This window comes from Gallus gallus, chromosome 15 (assembly GCF_016699485.2).
Source record: "Gallus gallus isolate bGalGal1 chromosome 15, bGalGal1.mat.broiler.GRCg7b, whole genome shotgun sequence".
Taxonomy (NCBI): Eukaryota; Metazoa; Chordata; class Aves; order Galliformes; family Phasianidae; genus Gallus; species Gallus gallus.
Genome location: NC_052546.1, coordinates 1,186,754 through 1,205,703, shown reverse-complemented (window position 1 = coordinate 1,205,703; position 18,950 = coordinate 1,186,754). Strand labels below are relative to the sequence as shown.

The 18,950-nt window shown below is 45.6% G+C and overlaps 1 protein-coding gene across 30 annotated transcripts in view; it reads left to right on the top strand.

Annotated features, from left to right (window-relative positions):
• Positions 1-18,950, top strand: part of ARVCF (armadillo repeat gene deleted in velocardiofacial syndrome) — a 209,023-nt gene that overhangs the window by 78,609 nt on the left and 111,464 nt on the right. For 10 of the 30 annotated variants that reach the window (NM_204465.5, XM_046901077.1, XM_040647964.2 and 7 more), the window contains one exon: positions 1,397-1,641. The exons of 14 other annotated variants lie outside the window; for them this stretch is intronic. In NM_204465.5, coding sequence (NP_989796.2) covers positions 1,426-1,641 — 216 coding nt within the window. In that variant the 5' untranslated portion in view covers positions 1,397-1,425. Of the gene's footprint in view, positions 1-1,396; positions 1,642-10,215; positions 10,494-18,950 lie in introns of those variants that run through there. 6 more of the 30 variants (NM_001398130.1, XM_040647970.2, XM_015275170.4 and 3 more) reach the window with 2 other exon arrangements.

Below are 18,950 nucleotides of genomic sequence, written 5' to 3'. Positions count from 1 at the left end.
ATAGGACTTAAGTCAATGCATAAGTAATTACAGTCTTTCTGTTATATTACACTTTTGCTTACTGAACTGAAAGCATGAGAAACTGAATTCATGATGGTAAACACTGAAGTTAATACATGGTAGTTCTTACATTTTTCCAGCATGATTTCTTAACGCTCACATTCCTTTCAAAAGCAACTTTTTGGGAGCTAACACTGAACCGCAGAGCTATTGACAGGTTGTTTCCTGTGAAATCAAGGTTTCTGCTGTGGATTTCTAGTCCGTTACTTCTGCTCCGGTGTCTTGTGGGCCTTCTGGATGACTTCAGGAGAAGGGAGACCTCAAGGTTATTTATGTTTCCAGCAAACTGGAAGCCCCCTCCAAAGGGCTGCAGGCAGTTTACCAGTGCGCAGTAGTAAACTAGTTACTGGGTTAGCTTTAGTGAAAAGGATTCCATTGAAGCCAACGCTTGTGTTCTGTTGCTGGTTTTATACTGTTACGAAAGCATCTTAACTGATTTTCAAATGATAAATCTGTGGAATGGATGGGGAGTCTTGCTTCATGTACCATACAGGTGGAAATAGAGCTTTAAATGAAATTCTTCATAACTCTGATAGTGAAGACAGAAGGCGGACGTATATCACACACATCTACTTCTTCTCTGAATTCTTTTTCCTGCACTGAGAGAAAAGCAATCCTGTGTTTTCCATTGAAGATGTTTGATTTGGGCTTTTTCATTTATGTTATTAGCAAACAGCTGCATGAAGGACTGCTTCATTGGCTCCCATGCTGAAATCATCAAGCACATTTCAACTGCAGTTGCACTGTCTGTATTTAAAAATATCTTTCATGTTACGGCATACTCCTGTAATTTAAAATGGAAAACTATTTTCAGTTGCTGTCTGCTAAATTTGAGGGGATTCCATTCACTTGGAAAAATGAATGCAATTGTTTTTTTGTACTATGTAGCTTGGCTCTAAAAACATTAGACTTCTCGTTTGCTGTTCATTCCAAGTGTCTGTAGTTAGAAAGGTGGTGTTCCTCACCCCTCCCAACTGTCTTTTTTTATATAATTCTTTTTAAGTCTGCTACTATTTGCATAGTGAAATTAGTTCTGCAAGAGGGATGAATATCCCTGTCGAGCAATTTTAGCTAAAAGATCAAAGGAATTAGATATCAAGTCTGTCCAAGGTGAGCGTGTATTTTTTTCTTCCCAGGGAAGCACTGGATTAATTACTTCAGATTGAAAATCAAATCAGTGAAAAGAAAGGAAGTCTTTTTAAAGGGTAGTAGAATTTGCTTCTTAGAATGAACGCTATTTTGGTACAGTGACTAACAATGTGCATTTTTATTCTTAACCTCTGACCTGTGTCCTCCCCACCCTTTTACCTAACCCCTCTCCATTTGCCCATGTCAGTTAACAGGCAGGAGCATTTGAAAGCAATCATGGATGACTATGATATCAGGTCTGCTGCCAGCATTTTAGCATCTGTTAAGGAGCAAGAAGCTCGTTTTGAGCGGCTTACCCGTGCACTCGAGGAAGAGCGGCGCAATGTCTCCTTGCAACTTGAGCGTGCCAATCAGCCCGCAGACCGAATGAGCATTTGCAACATTGGCAATGGTCAGCCACTGGCAACCGCCTGGCAGCAGCTTGTACTGCAGGTAACAGCCTGCTCATTTTACCTGTTGCTACAGTTCACCTATTGCAGAATTCTCCATTCCAGAAAGTCGGGTGCGTCTTGTTTGTCATCAGCATTTCGTTCCATAAGTTGTCTTCTGGTATCCCAGAGCTGATGTGTTTCATTGCTTAGTTTGGTAGCTCAGATCTTGAAGCCTTGGCTTAGATGGTGCTCCTGCTTCCTCTTAGCTTGTGGGATATTGGTAAAATGTGTGCATCCTTTAAATCTGTGCCCTTGCTGTTAGTATGGTGATGGTCTGGTGATTGGAAAACACGGCTGAATCATAATCTCAATAGCAAACAGAATTTCCATTAGAAATAGTTGGGCTCTGAATAGAGAGAACAGCATGAAAAACAGGAATTTCCCTCCTGTGAAGTCTTATTGTTTGTGTAAGGAGCACTTCACAATTTGTTGTGTTTATTGGAATGATGGACATTTTTTTAATGATGCAAACTTAAGCTTTGTGATAGTTTTAGATTTCCAGATACTGTTTTGTCTGATTTGTGTTCTCTAACTGCAGCAATAAACTACTTGCATCTTTAAATTACTTAAAGTAGCAAATGACTCTGACGTGCAAGGTAAGTCATGCGGAAGCAGTAGTACCATTTGTGAAGGTCTCTTTCCTGAGAAAACACTGTTCAGTTCAGAGAGACTCCAGGCTATGGGCACTCTAAAGGTTGTTTCTCAATAGTGCCAGGCTACTCTACAATGGTACCTGCACTGAACTGCATTCAGGCCAGCATTTACATAATGTGCATTAGCATAATGTTCCTATTAATAGCTGCCATGCCTCTGTTCATATAGATGCTGAAGTATGGGACTTCACTTGAAAGGAGTAGCCTGCAATGGTTAGGCTAGAAGTGTGACAGCAGCAGGTAGAAGCTGGAGAGGCCGTTATCCTTGTGATTAGCGGGGGCGGGGGATGTGCCTACATAATTTTTTTATAGGAAAGGACAAGTTCACCTTTTTTTCTGAATGACTTTGTGCAAAGTGCCTGATTAATAGCTTCAGAATGAAATTCCTTACCCACAGAACTGGTGGAGCGTGAGTTTTCTGCAGCTATGGCCTAAGGTCTAACCACTTCCTAGGAAACTTAATGAAAGAGCTGAAGTTACACTGGAATCTATGTGGCTCTTATGGCAGTGCGGCTCCTGGCAGTGACACCAACCTGTGCATCCCTGCTCTGGGTCCAGGGAGTGGGAGCCTTCATCAGTTGGGTTGAAGTCTTTTGAACAGCTTCCATATGACGTAAAACAGTTGATTAGCTAATTATGTACAGATAGTATTTAATGTGTGGCTATTTATAGGAATCTTCATGAAGCATACTGAGGGTCAAATTCCTCCCTAACTTACTAGAATTCATCAGATAGTATTAAATGAAGGCTGAAACCTTCAGACCGGTGCAGAATGTAGAGTGATTACAATTTTATTATTTATTGCACTCTAATGTCAAGAGCACACAAATTAAAAGGTATAATATGCTCCCCTGACTGCAGGGGTTGCTAGTGCACTGGTCAGATGATTTCACAGTAGAGATGCTCATACCTATCACCCTGTTCAACTTCATGTTGTAGGACATAGTACAATATTCCAGTGGGAGCTTTTCCATTTGGGTGTGGTCAAAGTGATTGTATGCAGTCTGGTTATTCTGTGTAGAATTTGGGCAAGAATTGATGGTTATCTCCATGTTGTGAGAATGCTGACTCATCTGTAAAAGTCTCTGCAAACGAACATCAGTTTTCCATGTTTGGTTGTCAGAGTGGAATCCAAGGAGTTTTTAGTGAAGGGTTTCTATTGAGAGCTTTGTAACAGTCTCGGTATTTTTCTGCACTGTGTAAAGACTTCTCTTAAGGAAGAAAATCTTTTTCTATTGGACAATTTGAGAAAAGGACAAGAGGATGTGGGCAATGTGCCAAATGTGTAGTAGTTTTTCTGAAGTCCTTAGGAGACAAAAATCAAGGTCTTACTCCAGCACTGATTCTAATCGTTATTGTTCTTATTACTGATACCAACTTTAAGCTTATTCTGTAGCACTTGCTCCTCATCCTGGGCAGCCTGTTTAGGGACTTCTTTCACTTCATTTCTGATGGGTGAATCCGGTGTGTTCAGTGTGAATTTAGAGTATGCAAATGGAGCATGGGAACTGGGTGTGCTTGTTGACATTTGCATATACAACACAGTCCTTTGGCCATTCATAAAGAATATCAGATCTACAAATGGAGGTCAGGGATGTGCTGAAATTGCCACAAGGTTTGTGCATAGACTTCTTAATTAGAAATGAAGAAAGTGGGAGGGATTTTTCTGAAAAGCATCTTGAAGTTGTTGTAGTGGGAGAAATTGATTTCTTGGACAGTCTAAGTGGATCATGGGTGGTTTGTTCAGGTATTAATTAGGAATAGCAAGAATTATTTTTTAATGAGTTTTTTCCCAGAGGATGGGTTTCTGTAAGATGCTGTCCTCACAATAAGAGGTGCTAAATGATGCTGAAATGCATCTATTAATATTAATGAGAATCTTTTAGAGATGGGAACGGGCAAAGAATTTGCTTTCATAGCCCTCTGTGGCAGTCAGCGCCTGCCAGACATGTCTGTGACTTCTGCCCAAAGTGGTGCTTTGTGAAGTGAGTCAGTTTCACATAAAAGATGAAAGCTCAGGATGAGAATTAAGTGTGTGTGTGTGTGTGTAGGGGTATTCCTGTCAGAACTTACACTTGCTGCTTTTTGTTCTTCATTATAGCTTCTCCCTTATGATCATTCTTCAGTCTTTGTGTAAGGCCTTAGATGGCATAAACATGGATACATAAACGGGGATATCAGCATGAATTTCAGCTACAACTAAGATTTGACTACAGGCATCAGATCCTGTGAAGTTCCTTCCAGAAGGGATTTGACAGGGGAACTCACAACCCCTGCTTAGTAGGGCTATTCGAGACTCAGATCTGTTGGCGTGCAACAGAATCCACTGAAAATCTGAGGCATTAGCTGAGAAATGTTTAAATCTATGTCAGCAAATCTAGTTTGAAAAGCACCTCTCAAAGGAGTCACTTAAAAAATGTAAAAGGGGAACTGAGGCACGGAGACGGATCCTGTCTGCTAAAGGAGGAGTTACCTTACTCTTTCCAACAAAACGATGTGTTCTTTCAAAACATAATGACGTACCATTTATATTTTCACATGGGCAGGCTGGGAATGCACCTATGAGCACCAAGATGCCTTTGCAGAATATCTCATCTTTATCACCAGCAGTGCCTCACCTCCCTGCTTCACTCTCCTCTGAAGTAGTTGCTCTGCAGCTTCGTCTGCTAACCGCTGAATTCCAAAGTGCCATCTAATGTCTGTCAGCAGGAGAGCAGTTGGATTATTGAAAGCAATGGCTGTGTTTTCCCTAATCGCTTCAAAAATATTTTTGTGGTTTCACTGGACTTGGAAAGTCTCAACTTTCTTTGTTCTGGGGGACTTTTTTTATTGAATGAGGTTCTGGAAGCAATTGAAAGGCAAGGGTATGATTTTGTTTGCCAAGATGTGTGAAAGTGAGAACAATTTGCTGCAACTGTTAACCTTTTTTTGGCTTAGAATATTGCCACATTCAATTTAAAATTATTTTATTTGAATGACAAATTCACAGTTTCATAATTTCCCTTAATTTTCTCTTGCTTCATTTCTCCTTGACAATAGGAATGTGTTTTCTTCTAGAACTACATGTAAGAAACACATGGACAAGGAATCCAGCTTCAGTGCACACCTCTTCTCTGCACGATGTGTGAGACTTGCACGGTCAGGCAGTGTATCCCAAGTCCTCACAAAACCTTTTTGCAGCCTTTCTCAATTCTTTGACAAGACTTTGCTGTCAGTACAGGCTGTGATCTGTGCATGTGCCCTCATCCCCACCAGGCAGCACACTGAAGGCTGTTGGTCCCTGGGTGCCGTTCCCTCACAGATCCCCGTGTTGCAGCAGGAGTGCTTCGTGCAAACTGTAGGAGTAGTGTGTAAGCAGAGTGGTGGTTTTGGACCCAAAGGCTCTTAAAACCAAAAGTTTTCTTCAATTCCATTTCTGCTGTTGTGGGTGTCTATACACTCTTGAGAATTCATGCTGAAAAAGAATGGCAGTTGGATTGCGGTGCTGCTGATACAGGCTGAGCCTTTCACTACTTTATGCTGTGCTGCTCATGGCTCTGTGAGGCTCTTGCTTTCTTTGCTTTCTTTGTCATGACTATGGAATGGCTCTCTGAAGTCATCAGAGTGACTGAGAGCAGAACGGCTGGACATGGCCGCAGGCAGCCCGAGGCTGAGTGCCAGCTGTAATGATAGCCTTCCTCTAAACGAATGTCAGAGTTTATGCTTGAGGTGTGTGTGTGAGATACATACATGTGAGATAGATATAATGTAAAAGCTGCTTCCCATTTCTAAGCTACCAAATTACTAGCTAAAGAGGTTATTTTTTTAGCCATAGCTGTGGTGACTGGGAGTGCTATAGGTTACTGCCTGAGCTCATTGTAGGCACTGAAGCTAATGTGTGCCTTTAGCTGCTGGTGGAGGAGCATTTTTAGAGTTCTGTAGGTAAGACTGAGAAGAATTCCACTCCTTGTTTCTGAAGCAGCTTTATTGGCTCTTTTTTTATTCTCTATCTGCATGTATTTCAAATATAAGAATGTTCCTCTGGAATAAAATGCTGTACACAAAGACCTTACTTCTCTCTTCAGGAAAAAACAACCCAAATGTGTTCAGGTTTTGGTTTGAGGAAGACAGTAATTAGTTTGAAAAGGATCATAAAAATGAGTTGATTGGATAGCCATCTATCAGTCCTGTACATTAATGAGAAACCAGATTTTTTCCCTTCTGAATGAGAGAATGCCATACGTTGATCTTGCATCTTCTGAGCAGGTGATTGTAATGTTCAGATTGAAATACAGCAAAAATCATCTGGAAAATCTGAGGGCAGGGAGGGGAGGAATAAGAAGCTCGGGAATGAAAGATGGTCAGTGCTGGGTTTTCATGTTTTGCAGTGCCTTTGTTTTCCTTTCCAATAACTACGGTACGAAATTGTGGCCACAGTCCCAACCTTACATCTGACTTTTTTTCCTTGCTGTTGTCATTTCTTTATAAAATGTAATGCTATCTTAATTTTTTTCTTAAAACTGGAGGTTATTTTTTCTATTTTTAATCCTGTAAGATGTAGTTGATTCTTATCTAAGTGAAGCTGCTAGGCAGACACACAGGGCATTCATTCGACTGCGACCTATATGTGGTGACATGTAGCTTCCTTTGTCCTTTACTTCTCATGTAAGCAATGCTGTCACCAGACCGTCCTTGTTCTCATCCTGTCATATGACAACTTGGATGAAATGGAGTTGACTGATATTAGATGTAGCAAGATGGAAGCTGTTTGTTTACAAGTGACAATGCTTTGAACTTACTGAAGTACCTAATGTTGCCCTTTACACAATGTGGCTGTGGCTTCTTTGCCGTACTGGTCTTCAGCTCTGTGGTGCTTTAGACCTTCTCTTTAGCACTGCGTTCCTAAAGCAGAATGATGCGTGGAAGCATCCCCCACCTGAACACTGCCTCCCCTTGATGAAGGCTATCTGGCTTCATCTCTGTTTCTAACCTGGCAATATGAAAGCAAAAGGATTCTCAAAACTACATTTTCAAATGTTATGAGTGTCATGGTGGATTTGTCTTACTAGAGTCGTGCAACAATTTGGGACCAAGTACAGATGCTCTGAAGGGATTAATGTAATTTTTCAACATTTAAAAATGGAGATAACACAGATTACAAAATGTACATTGGGGGTATAATTTCTTGTTTTCATCTGCCCATGTTAAAATAATCACAGTGTGGCTCAGTGACACATCATGGTGTCCTGTTCTTTAGTACTCTCACTTACCTTGTATATTTGTGGCATGGAATCCCTAGAGCAGCAATAAATGCAACCTTGGTGTGGAAGGTAGCCATGTGAACAGAAGCTGTCTGATGCTGAGAGCTGCAGTGGGTGCTTTGGCCTGCATGGTTAGCTGGAATTCTTGATTCATCTTGTGACTTCTCGCTCGGGTGGGTTTATGGGGGTTACCTATCTCTGGGGCCATATGTTATGTTTCCAGGCAGAGCTGTAAACCGTTTTGGTTTTAGTGTCTCTGAGAGCAGATTGGTGTACAGTGCAGCACTACTGATTTAAATTTTTTAAGGGTAATGGGAGAAAATGAAAAGGAGAAGTTGGCCCAGATACTGTGCCTGTCTGTCTTGCAGAAAATGAAAGCTCCTACCTGTGTGCTTTTATTTCTTAGAGAGAAAAGACGGTTCTCACCCTAGTTTTGGTGGTAGAAAAAATGCGACAAATTAGGAAATTAAAGTTCAGTTTAAAAAGGGAGCGGGGATGGAAGGGGTGACTTTGGGATGTAGTCAGCAGTTCAGTCCTAATGGATGGTGTGTGTGGCCAGAATTTGGAATTCAGTATCACCTCAGGGATCTAATCCATAGCTCTTATTTAGGCAATTAGTTACTTAGTATTGCCAAATCCCAGCATTCAGAAGCATTTGAGCTCCAAGATATTGCAAGCTCATAAGAAATATGGGGATTTGAAATATGCTTTGCTTTAAAATATATATAAATCTTTGGTTTTGAGTGAGAATATTTTTGAAGTTTCCCTTATAACCAGAAGGCCTCCCAACATCTATTATGCATTTGGGAGGCAGTTATCATTCTTGAGTCTGGAAGGTGGGACTTCAGCATTCAGCAATGCTAACCATGCAGGGCTTGCAGACGTACCGGTGGGTTTGCAGTGTGAGAGAGAACTGGCAAGTCTGTCCAGGAAGGTTTTCAGTTTCATCTTTCTGCATTCACATGCAGCTGCCACAGCACCCTGTGGGTATAGACTTTGTGATGTTTTTTCCTTTGACGGTGTCAGAAGGTCTGGCACATGTCCACATACATGCCGAAACTGAATGGTGCTTTTCTGTGCCAGTGTGCCCTCAACAGAAGTTGAGCCCTGGTAGTTAACTGAAGAATAGTTGGGTGAGGAGGAGGGGGAGAGCTGTACAAGTACAGGGCACTGGGACAAAATGCATTCCTTCTGCTTTGCTTTGACTTTTAAGTATTTTATTGAGGGCTGCTACCAGTTGCTTCTGAATTATTTGTTTTTCGGACGGACTCTGATTTTCTGTCCACTACAGCAAATACTTTATTTCAGCCAAACCTGGTGGAACATTTACCATTGCTTTTGTCAACCTTTGTAACGCAGATCTGGCTCAGGGTTGGGTAGGGCAGCTCTGCGGTCTTCTGCCCCTCACCTACCCAGCCTTGGCTTCAGCATTCAGCTGGAACCCTGACATGGGCTGCAGTAGGAGAGCTGAAATGAGGATTAAATAGGTCTGACACATTCCTGCCCGTGTTAAATGCCATTTTTTCATGTTTATCCAGTGAGATTTGTATTAATTGACACGTTAATTGCACTGACGCTGGACGCGTGTTTTAGAATTCTCAGGGAACCCGAAGCTAGGATGAAAAGACCCTTTTGTGCTAAGGTGCCTATTCTGGGAATTACAGAAAACTCTATTGTGCTCCGCCTTCCTTTCGTTCTTTTGGCTCCGACCATCCCTGTTTTCCAGGACAGTCTCTAATTTGATTCCAGTAGCTTTCAGTCCCTGATTACCCTTGTTGAGCCGCCAGCTGTTACGGGCTTGGATTTATTTATTGCTTCGGTTTGCTGCTGGAGCCGCGTATAATAGAGAGCGGAAGCAGCCCCTACCTGTGGGCTCGGGCGGGCTGCAGCTGCGCTGCCCTGCCGGCACCCCGGGCGCAGGGCGTTCAGGTCTGGCCGCGGTCGCTTTGTGCCCGCCTGCCCCGCTCGGTGTCTGTTTATCAGTACATCTCCCTTCTGCGGTTTCTCAGAAAAGGCAGAGGAAGGGTTCCATCCCAGGCTGGGCACTCGAAGGCTCTCTTCCATCTCACGGCTCGCGGCCGGGCGCGGGCAGCCCAGCAGCAGCGCGGGGCTGGGAGCTGCGGGCAGGGCGTGCGGCCCCGCGTTGGGCGCAGAGCGGTGAGGGCAGGAAGGCGCAGCACGTCTGGCGTGCATTGTGCTGGCGCGTCATTCGGCGAGGCGGTCTCAGTGAACGCGGACCAGGTCTGCATGCTGGTGAATGGTTTTAAAAGAACGAGGCCGGCTGTGCTGGGAGCCGTCAGCCTCACTTTCTGTGCAAGATCCAAACGGGAGGAAGCTGTGATTGCAGATGACCTTTCTGTGCTGCCGCTGCATTAGGAATGGCGTTAGTCCCCAAGTGGGGTACGGACAGTAAACAAGCCGGGGACTTTCCTTTCTTGTTCTTTCTCGCCAGCCGTCCCTCCCGTGGAAGAGGCGTCGCGCTGCCCAGCGGCACGTCACCCCGTTCGGGCGCCGCTCGCTCTCCCCCTTTGTCTCGCGCACTCAGCAGCGGAGCTCCGCGGCGGCGGGGCGGGCCCGTGGGGACGCGGCTCAGCGGGGGACGGCCCCTCCCCGCGCCCCCCGGCCGGGCGCTCGCAGCCGCCGGGCGTGGCCCGGCCCCGGCCGCCCGTCGGTCCCGCCCCCAGGGCCCGGGCGGCGGGAGCGGAGCCATGTGAGCGGGGTTTCCTCCCCTCGGGGCGGCGGCGGCGCTTCTCCGCGGGGCTCTTCGCCCCGGATGGGCTCCGGCCGGAGGGAGGCAGCCGCTCGGGTCGCGAGAGGAGCGAGCTTCGCGAGGGAACGAGGCTGCGGAGGCGGCCGGAGCGGGAGGCTGCGCGCTCCGAGGGGTCGCGGGGAGCGGGGCGCGTCTCGGCGAGGGGCGGTGCAGCCGGCGCCGTGCATCCATGCCTGCGGAACTCGAACAGGTTAGTGCGGGACTCGCGTCCCGAGGGCGGCCGGGGGAACCCTGGGCTGCTTTAACCAGCTGAGCGTTCGGGAGGGGTTTTGCTGCTGCTCGTTGTGCTCACTGGTGAAACGCTCGAGAAAGCCAACTGTTGTTTTCTTTGACCTTCTCGTCCTGCTCGGTAGATCTGGGAACTCTTTGGCGTAGAGCACCTAGAAATTGAGCTTTTGGAAGAGGAAAGCTTGGCTATTGTGCTGTGCGAAGTGTTTGCTTTTCCCAGACAGTGCGCTGTGCTCTTTGATTCTGTTGTTGAGCATACCGGCGAAATAACTTCTATTTCTTACTGTAAATGTTATTTTAAACAGAAAGTCCTCTTTGCTGCTATGCTAATAATGAACTTACAGCTTGGTGGGAGATTTCAGACGTCGTTCTTTGCCTCGGGTTGTCGTTGGGTACTGCAGAGTGAAGCTGTGGCAGGCAGATAGCAAGGCCAGCAGGCTGCTGTGTGCGGCTGCCCGCTGCGGTGACCCCCACAGGCGGCTCCGCCCGGGCTGCCCCGTGAGCACAGGTGCCGGGAGGGGGGGGGGGTTGCTGCAGGCTTCTTTTAAATACCCTTTTTCTTCTCTCCTTTTGTTCATTTAAAATAGTGTGTTTGGATAGAGGAGTGTAAAACGTACTGCTAGCGCGTCCCTGAATTTAAGTTCACTGCTCTGGAGTTGTTGGAGATGCTTCAGTTTGCTTTAAGCATGCTGCTTTTCCGTCCCGGCAGCAGAAGGCCGAATCGCTTCTAGATGCAAATGAGATATGGGTTTCTCTTCAGGGGAAAGCAGCCCTTTCAGGTGGGCCCCTCTGTGCTCGCTCCCTTTTTAGTTATGATGGTGGTGGCCGCCCTGCCCGCTGGGGGCCCGGCTTGGTCGACTGCGTTGTGTGCCATTTGCATCTCACATCCCTGCGTCCTTCGGGACAGAAGGCTCTGAGCTGTGCGGGACCTGCTCCTGCTGCCTGCCCTGAGCTGTGCAGGGCCGTGCTGCGAGCTGCTCTTTTGCTGTACCTGCATGGATGGCAGCTTTGGATTTTTTTTCTTTGAATAAAAGAAAAAAAAGTGAAGCAGGGAGCAGAATGCTGACGGTGTGTTTAATGCCTTCTGCGCATGGAGCTGTGTTCTCATCTTCTGGGCTTCTGTGTGGATAGGAGGAGAAGCTCGAGTGAGTGGAAGATTACCATTAATCACTTCAGGTCGTGCATTGCAGTTAATTTGTAAGTTCTTCTTCCACATCAAAACAACAACAAAAAATGCCCGTGGTTTTAATTTTCATGCTGCTTTCCCAGCCGAGGGTGACACAGAAGTGTTACTTTATCTTTTCTGGTGGAGGTTGGGCTCTTGATTTATTCTGAGGCCTTTCTGCAGCATAACTGATCAAGTTGATACTGCAACAGCATAGATGAGAATGGTTTGCTTAATGAAAGGCAGCGGTTCTAAACTGCGTTGTCAGAAAAACTCATTGTGTGGTTATAGAGCCTTTAGAAAGTATTTTTTTTAACTTAAACGATCACAATTAAGTAAAATTAAGCCAAATTAATAAATGGTTAAGGCGAGTGGCAATCCTACGCAATCCGCACATACAAAGGCTGAAGGGATTTCTTTCATGTCAACTGAAGACTCGGTGCCTTTAGAGGCTCCTCACATCTAAAACCTGAGCCAAGACAATTGTTGAATTGTAATTAAAAAGAAGCAGGCGTGACTTCCAGCTCTGCTCTGGACTTCAGCTGAGAACAGCCACACTTCCTCAAGTTTTGGCCCCAGAGCAGCATTGCACCTTGGAAGGCTGGTGGAGCAAATGCACATGGAGAGCCGGTTCTGCTGTGATGGGAGGGCTGGCATTTCCTGTGCTCTGCCTTGGCTCTTCCCTCTGTTGCTGGTGGCTGCGGATGGAGACTGCTGAAGTTTGTCCATGCACACCTGAAATTCTTTCATCTGTCAGTACAGAGTTTGTGAAATTTGGAATCTTCTTGGAGTCTGTGACTGCTAAAGTATGCTTGGAGTGCTGTATGACGTATGGCTTTGGTCTGGGCCTGAAACTTCAAACGCTGGCTTGCCTCAGGGCTGTGAAGTTGTGAAGGGGAAAGGAGTCACCTAGTGACTTCTGGCGAAAACTGTTCAGTTCTGTTATTTCTGCTTCAGAAAATACTTTGCAAACATGACTGATTCATGCCGTGAGCCCAGCCGGCTGCCCTTCCCCGGCACCTTGTCCCTGGGGCCTCTGCTGGAGGATGATGCTGATGTGAGCAGGTGCAGAAGCATGGAGTTGGCGGGATGCAAAGTGAAGCGGTGCGTTAGCGACTGAGCTGATGGGGTCTGTGTGAGCCCTGGGAATCCTGGGTAAGATGTGTTCTTGGAGGTGCGGTGTGTGGCAGCATCGTCACTCTCCGGTCAGCTGGGCAAATCCTACCAGAAAGTGAGATGGGAACTTTTAGCGCGTGTCAGTAAATGCTGTCAGTAGAACTGCTTTCTTGTAAAAGTGCTGACATGGGCTGTTGGGACACAAGGGTTTGTGTAAGTGTGTGAATGCAGCTTGTAGCAGCAGAACGCTCCGTGCTGCCTCCGGGCCGTCACAGAACCACCTGTCCCAAAGGCTGCGGGCTGAGGGGCCGCGCTGGGCTGACTGCGAGTTTTGCTTCAGTTGCACTGCAGCTGCTAAAAATAAGAACTTGAAGAAAAAAAGGTATGCGCACAAAGTGTCATTCATAACGTAGGAATGTCTGTTACTATTGATGAAATGGGGAAAAGAACGGTGGTGGTAACCATTGGAAGCCGCCTGCACAGGGTGCTTCTAACTTGTGCAGTGCCGGAGCTTCACTGGGGGTCCAGATTGTGACACACATCCTGTGCCACGGAGCAGGTTGGGGCTGCTGGAGCGGCTGGCTGTGACAGCAGCACACTGCTGCTTCCTGCCACAGCAGGTCAGAGAAGGAAACGGGCACTGCGGTGCCTTTAGTCATAATAGAGTTCAGATAGCAGGAGGTGGTGCTTGGTTTACGTCGAAAGGTTTTATTTCTAGCTAAAAATGGAATGTAGAACTGTTTGTGGGTTTTCTTGTGTTTTGTTTTGCCTTTTAAGGATGTGGGGAACGGCTGGTTCCTCCCTGTGTCCCAGCCCTGGAATACAGAGCGAGAGGAGCGGTTTGAGGCTGAGTGGAGTCCCCCGAGTTAAATCCTGAGATTAGATGGTGCTTCAAATTACTGCTTAAAGGAAGACTGACACTCACACATAGATAGTTCTGATTTCAGAGTCCTTTGTGCCTCACGTATTTCATTAGGTTGCGGCCCAGCTTTGTTTTTCTTTTATTCACTTGTCTGCATGCCTGAGCAGTGAGCAAATGTAACTGTACCTGGGAGAAGCTTTATGAGCACATAGGAGCTTAAATCTTGCTTTCTCTGGGCAGTCATAATCTTTTGTATCTACAAATGGGCAGGCATGATCTCCTCTGTCTTATGAGGGTGGTGTTTCCATGGTCTCGGTGCTCCCCGTGCACTGCAGTAATGTGAAAATTCATTACTTCCAGTGGTGTTCTGTGCCCCTTTGAGTCAAGCCCACACCTGCTTACAGGAAGAAATTGAAACGCCTGAGTTTTCCCTTCTGGCTGATCCCACGCAGCTATCCTTCACATCCCAACCTCCTCTTTGGTGTTCAAAAAATTAAGTGAAAACTCTTCTGAGCAGACGTGGGGAATATTTGAGCTTGGGAATTTCTGCCTCTGCAAGCTAAATCATTTGGCACAGCTCTGAACTTTTATTTTTAGTACAACTTCCACAGCTAAACTATTGTTCAGAGATGTCCCTGAAAGCCTGAAATGGAACCAGAATGTGAGGGCTTATTTTTGTGCCATAGAAGAACGTACTTGCTTGCAGAGCTGTGGCTACAGCACAATTTGATTTAAGCAGCGTTGCTTTAAATGCATGTAGTATAACAGTGATCAGAATCATGCTGGACATTCAGAAGACTTTTCATCTTACAGACTTGTCATTCATTCCGGAGCTGATAAGATATGCAGTACAGTCCCTGTGTGGCTGGTGGGGCCCTGAGATGTAAATGGTTCCATGGACGATGGGGATTATTCTGCTGTTTGAATTGTAAACTCTTTCACATTGTTTTAGCAAGTTTTGCATCTGAAACCATTTGCATTTCTCTTTGATTAAATGGTTCTCAGGGGAATTCAATGTTAAGGGAATAAAGGCCCTTTTGGCTTCCAGGCACAGTGCCGTGATGACCTGAGCTGCTTTGTTTGGTGATGCATTTAACAAAGTGTATCAGTGTTTGTACCAGAAAGCTGCACAAAGACTGCAGCTTTCCAAGCTTAAATGAGATGGAGTTGTTTGATTAAGGAGTTTAATACAGACTGATTAAAGTAGGCTTGATAAGAAAACCGCAATATATGACTATATATTGTATTCCACATGGTACTGCATTACAGCAATGAAAAACAAATGGTTTTGAATGGACAGTATGACTTATTTGTAGAACAGATTATCCAGGTGGCAGTAGCTTTGTATCAGCACCCCGAGCCCCTGTTAGACACCAGCCAAACACACCCTGGCTCTTCGGGTGGAAACAGTGGCTGGGGCTGCTGTTCTCTGGTGTCAATTCTGTACAGCAACTGCTCTGGCCCTGCATCAAGTCCTGGTGTTAGTGGGTACGTGGGAGAACTTGTGTTAGTGATTGTCCTTCTTAAAGCTTCTTCCTCACGGAAGCGGTGTTGACCAGGATAATCCTCCTATTTATTGCTCATGTAGTTCAAATTAAGAGGAATGTGTTGTCATGTAAATTTATTCCAGCAGATGTTTTCTATTACTGGCATCACACTGGTTGTTGGCTCATCTGGCAAATAGTGGCAGTACGTTCTGGGACACCAGCATTGCCCAGTTGGGCTGTTTTGGTGATTTCTTTGCCTTTTCAAGTCTCTGATGGATCCTAGATATGGTTTTTGTTAGTTTAAGAGTGCAGCTCCTTGTAGATCATAGTTGTGATGCCCTAATGAGGCAGTGCTTATGATAATCTTTTTCTGGGTTGTGAAAGATTTCAACTTAAATGCTAAATGCTGTGGAAGTCAAGAACAGCTTTGTAAGTGGTAGCTTTTACTCATAAATTACATATTGGTACTGCTTACGGTTGTAGAATTTGGTTCTCACTGCTTTCACAGCATTTGGCTGTGAAATGTCCCTTTGAGCTGCTGGCAGACTTTCTGGTTTTTTTTTTAAGAGGAACTAATAATATTAATAGTTGCCTTTAATTAAAAGGGAATGGTTATTTCTGTGCTTGTAACTCAAAAGCTGTGTGGTTTCATTACTTCCCCTAAATGCCACCTGAGCATTACCGTGCCTCAGTTGCTTTCTGTTGTGTTGGTAATATTTTGGAATTATCTGGTGTGCTGCAAATGAAATTCTTTACTGCCTAGTTGCTTTTTCCTTTTATTGCTACTAGACCTTATAAGTACAGCCATCTATCAGTACCGGAGGAGAGATTGTCTTCATATCTTATGAGCATTCGTGTTCTCTGGTGACAGCGAAAGGACCTGAGGGAGCAGTGTGGAGCTGCACTGGGAGCATCAGGTTGGTGTTTGGAAGGAGTTGTTCCCCAGAGGGTGGTGTGGCCCTGGAGCAGGCTGTGGGGGGTGCTGGCACCAGGCTGCCAGACTTCAAGTGGCATTTGGACAGTGTTCCCAGACTGATTTTCAGGTGGTCCTGCGCAGAGCCAGGAGTTGAGCTCAGTGATCATTCTGGGTCCCTTCCAACTTGGGTGACTCCCTGATTCAATGTGATTCTTGAATGCTCGTGAGAGGTCTTTGGATGTCATGGGTGAGGTGTTTCCTTGTTGGTATTCTCATTTGGGTAAAGGAAGTAAGCAGGGGAAAGCACTGCCTAAAGCAGTAGCTGAATGCCCTGCTCCAGAGCAGTAAGTCTGTAGCCTTCCCCCTTCATTGGGGCAGCATCATGGCATTGAAACATTCCCAAAACTTCAGCATTTGAGACATCCTTGGTTTAGCATGCCTTGGTTTGTGTGCATGAAGCCTGGGTTGCCACAGTGAGGTCATTGAAAGCACTCTCTTGGTTTGCCTGCTGTTACAGGAGGGATGGTGCCCAGCCAGAGAAGCAGAATAGAGGGAAGTAGGAGAGAAAGTGGAGTTATGTTTCCCTCTGGAGAAAGGGAGGCATTGAGCACACATGTTGGGAAGTGTGTTCTGGGTAATGCTGGCTGGTGTGTGGGGGTTAAGTACATGGAGCTTTCTGGATGAAACTTCAGTGAGTCTGTTATGCAGAAAACTTGTCCTTGCTTTCTCAGCTGGCAGCTAAGTTGCTAGGTATTTAATAAAATATATGGGATCTTCTGAGGTCTTCTAGTTATGGCATTAATTCACTTCTGCAAGGTGATTGTGCCCTAGCAATAGCGCAGTATCAGAACCTGGGGCTGCAGTCCCCATCTCAATTACCATTTGTCGTGGATTTAGCAAGGAGAACTGTGCTTCCTGGCTCCTCATTCTGCTCCTTGGCCAAACGGAGTGGACTGTGATGTATTTACAAGACTTCTTCAAAACTGAATTGCATTTAGCAAAACTGAATGCACTGGAGATGTGCCACACATGCATGTGTATTTCTTAAATATTTGATGTGGATACCAGAGACTGCACTTGTAGGTAGCTAACAGTGGGAAAAGGTACCTCTGTTCTTCCTTCACTCCACTTTGCATTGTACTGAGGAGAGGCAGCAAGGTAGCTTTGGGCAATTCATGCAACTCGCTGCAAGTGGAAATGCTGCTGTGCAGTTGTGTGGTGGTGTATTCCCTGCAGCAGTAGGAGGGATGCAGAGCTGAGCGTGGCATTCTGGTTTCACCAGGAGTGCCCGTGGTGCAGCCTGGTGCTGAGCTGTGCTGTGAGCACGACTGGGCGGGAGGTGTGAAAGCTGCTGTCTCCATTGGGCAAAATAATCTCAGTATGGCGAATGTTGATAAGAAATTCCTCGAACTTCTGCCTGGTTTGACTGGTTGTAACAGCAGACTGTTAGGTGCACTTCCTGATTTCTCTTATTTTTCTTACTGTATCTTTAGTTGTAGACTAAATCCTGCTCTCATGATAGCTCAGAGCTGCACAGCCTTCCTGGCAGAGTTGTGTCTGCGGGGTTTGGGCACCCAGTGCTCTGCCATCCGCCTTGTGTGAGCTGGTCACTTGCTTTGGGAATGAAAGAGTTAAGAATAATCTGATGGCAGGGCTGAGGTCTGTTTGAACTTGTGGTCTCTTGAAAGAAAATGCCATTCAGCACTGTTGCACAGAGTTATTTCATTCTTAATTTTAATTGACGTGTCCCACAATGCATCCTGCTCATATGAATCCCTACAGCACGGAGATGGTTTGTGAGTCAGTGTGTCTGTAAAGTGTTTTAAATGCAGGTCGTCATTAATTTCCCTTTTGGTACTGACGTTCTTTTTAGTTATTCACTCACGAGGCTAATAAAATCTGAATGAATCTTTCCCTAAATAAGATGTTGGACACCTGCAGGGACTGTGGCTCGGTGACCTGGAGCTGCTCCTCCCCCATCCCTGTGTGCCCCCCGGGCCGCCAGCCAGCAGAGAGGGGTGCTGCTGTGTGGGTGCTGCCCCTGCCTTCGGTCGGGGGATCCCATGGAACAGTAGGAACAGGAATGGAGTTATTTTATTCCTGGTTGTAAAAGTGGCATCAATGTGTCACCTTTATTAGGGGAAGAAAAATAATTGAGCAGAAACTTGTGCTGGTGTGGCATCAATTTTTCATTCGTCTTCTGGGTTTAATTAAAATCCAATTATTTCTGAAGCCAGTGATAGCAGCAGAGCTGTGCAGCTCTTCAGATAGTTGTGGAGAGTAGAGAAACTTCCATGAAACATTTTTGAATATTTTATATCTGCAGGATTGATAACATACTTAAAATAAATTGCACGATAGTCCCATATTGGGTTTATCCCAGAAATTAATTCCTGCTTAGGCTGATGTTGACTTCGTAAGTTCTCAGCTAGAGCCTGTAGTCTCCATCACATCTTTCCATCACTAGTAAGCAAGTGAATTTCACTTCTGGTGTGCTGTACAGACACTGTGTTTATACTCTTGTACAGCTGACTGACTGCCTCAACTAGGATGGGAGCTTCATCATTTATTAAAGCACAGCCTGACATGGTTTTGTCCAGCATCAGAGCAGAGCCACAGCTGCTGGAGTTCCAACTGGAGGAGCGTGAGAGCTTTCTTCTCAGCAGGGCTGTTCCACTTGGGTATGCTTTTGTGTAGATGGAGAATCTGTTAGTGTGCCCACGTCTATTTCTGAACTAGAGCATGGATAGTATTACCAAGTATGCTTTTCAGGAGCTGTGCTAAAAAAACTTGGAATGTGTTCCTGTGTATATGGCTTTTTGTTATTTTTAGAACTTTTCCTTTCCTTTCTCCCCTGCAGACGTTAACATGCT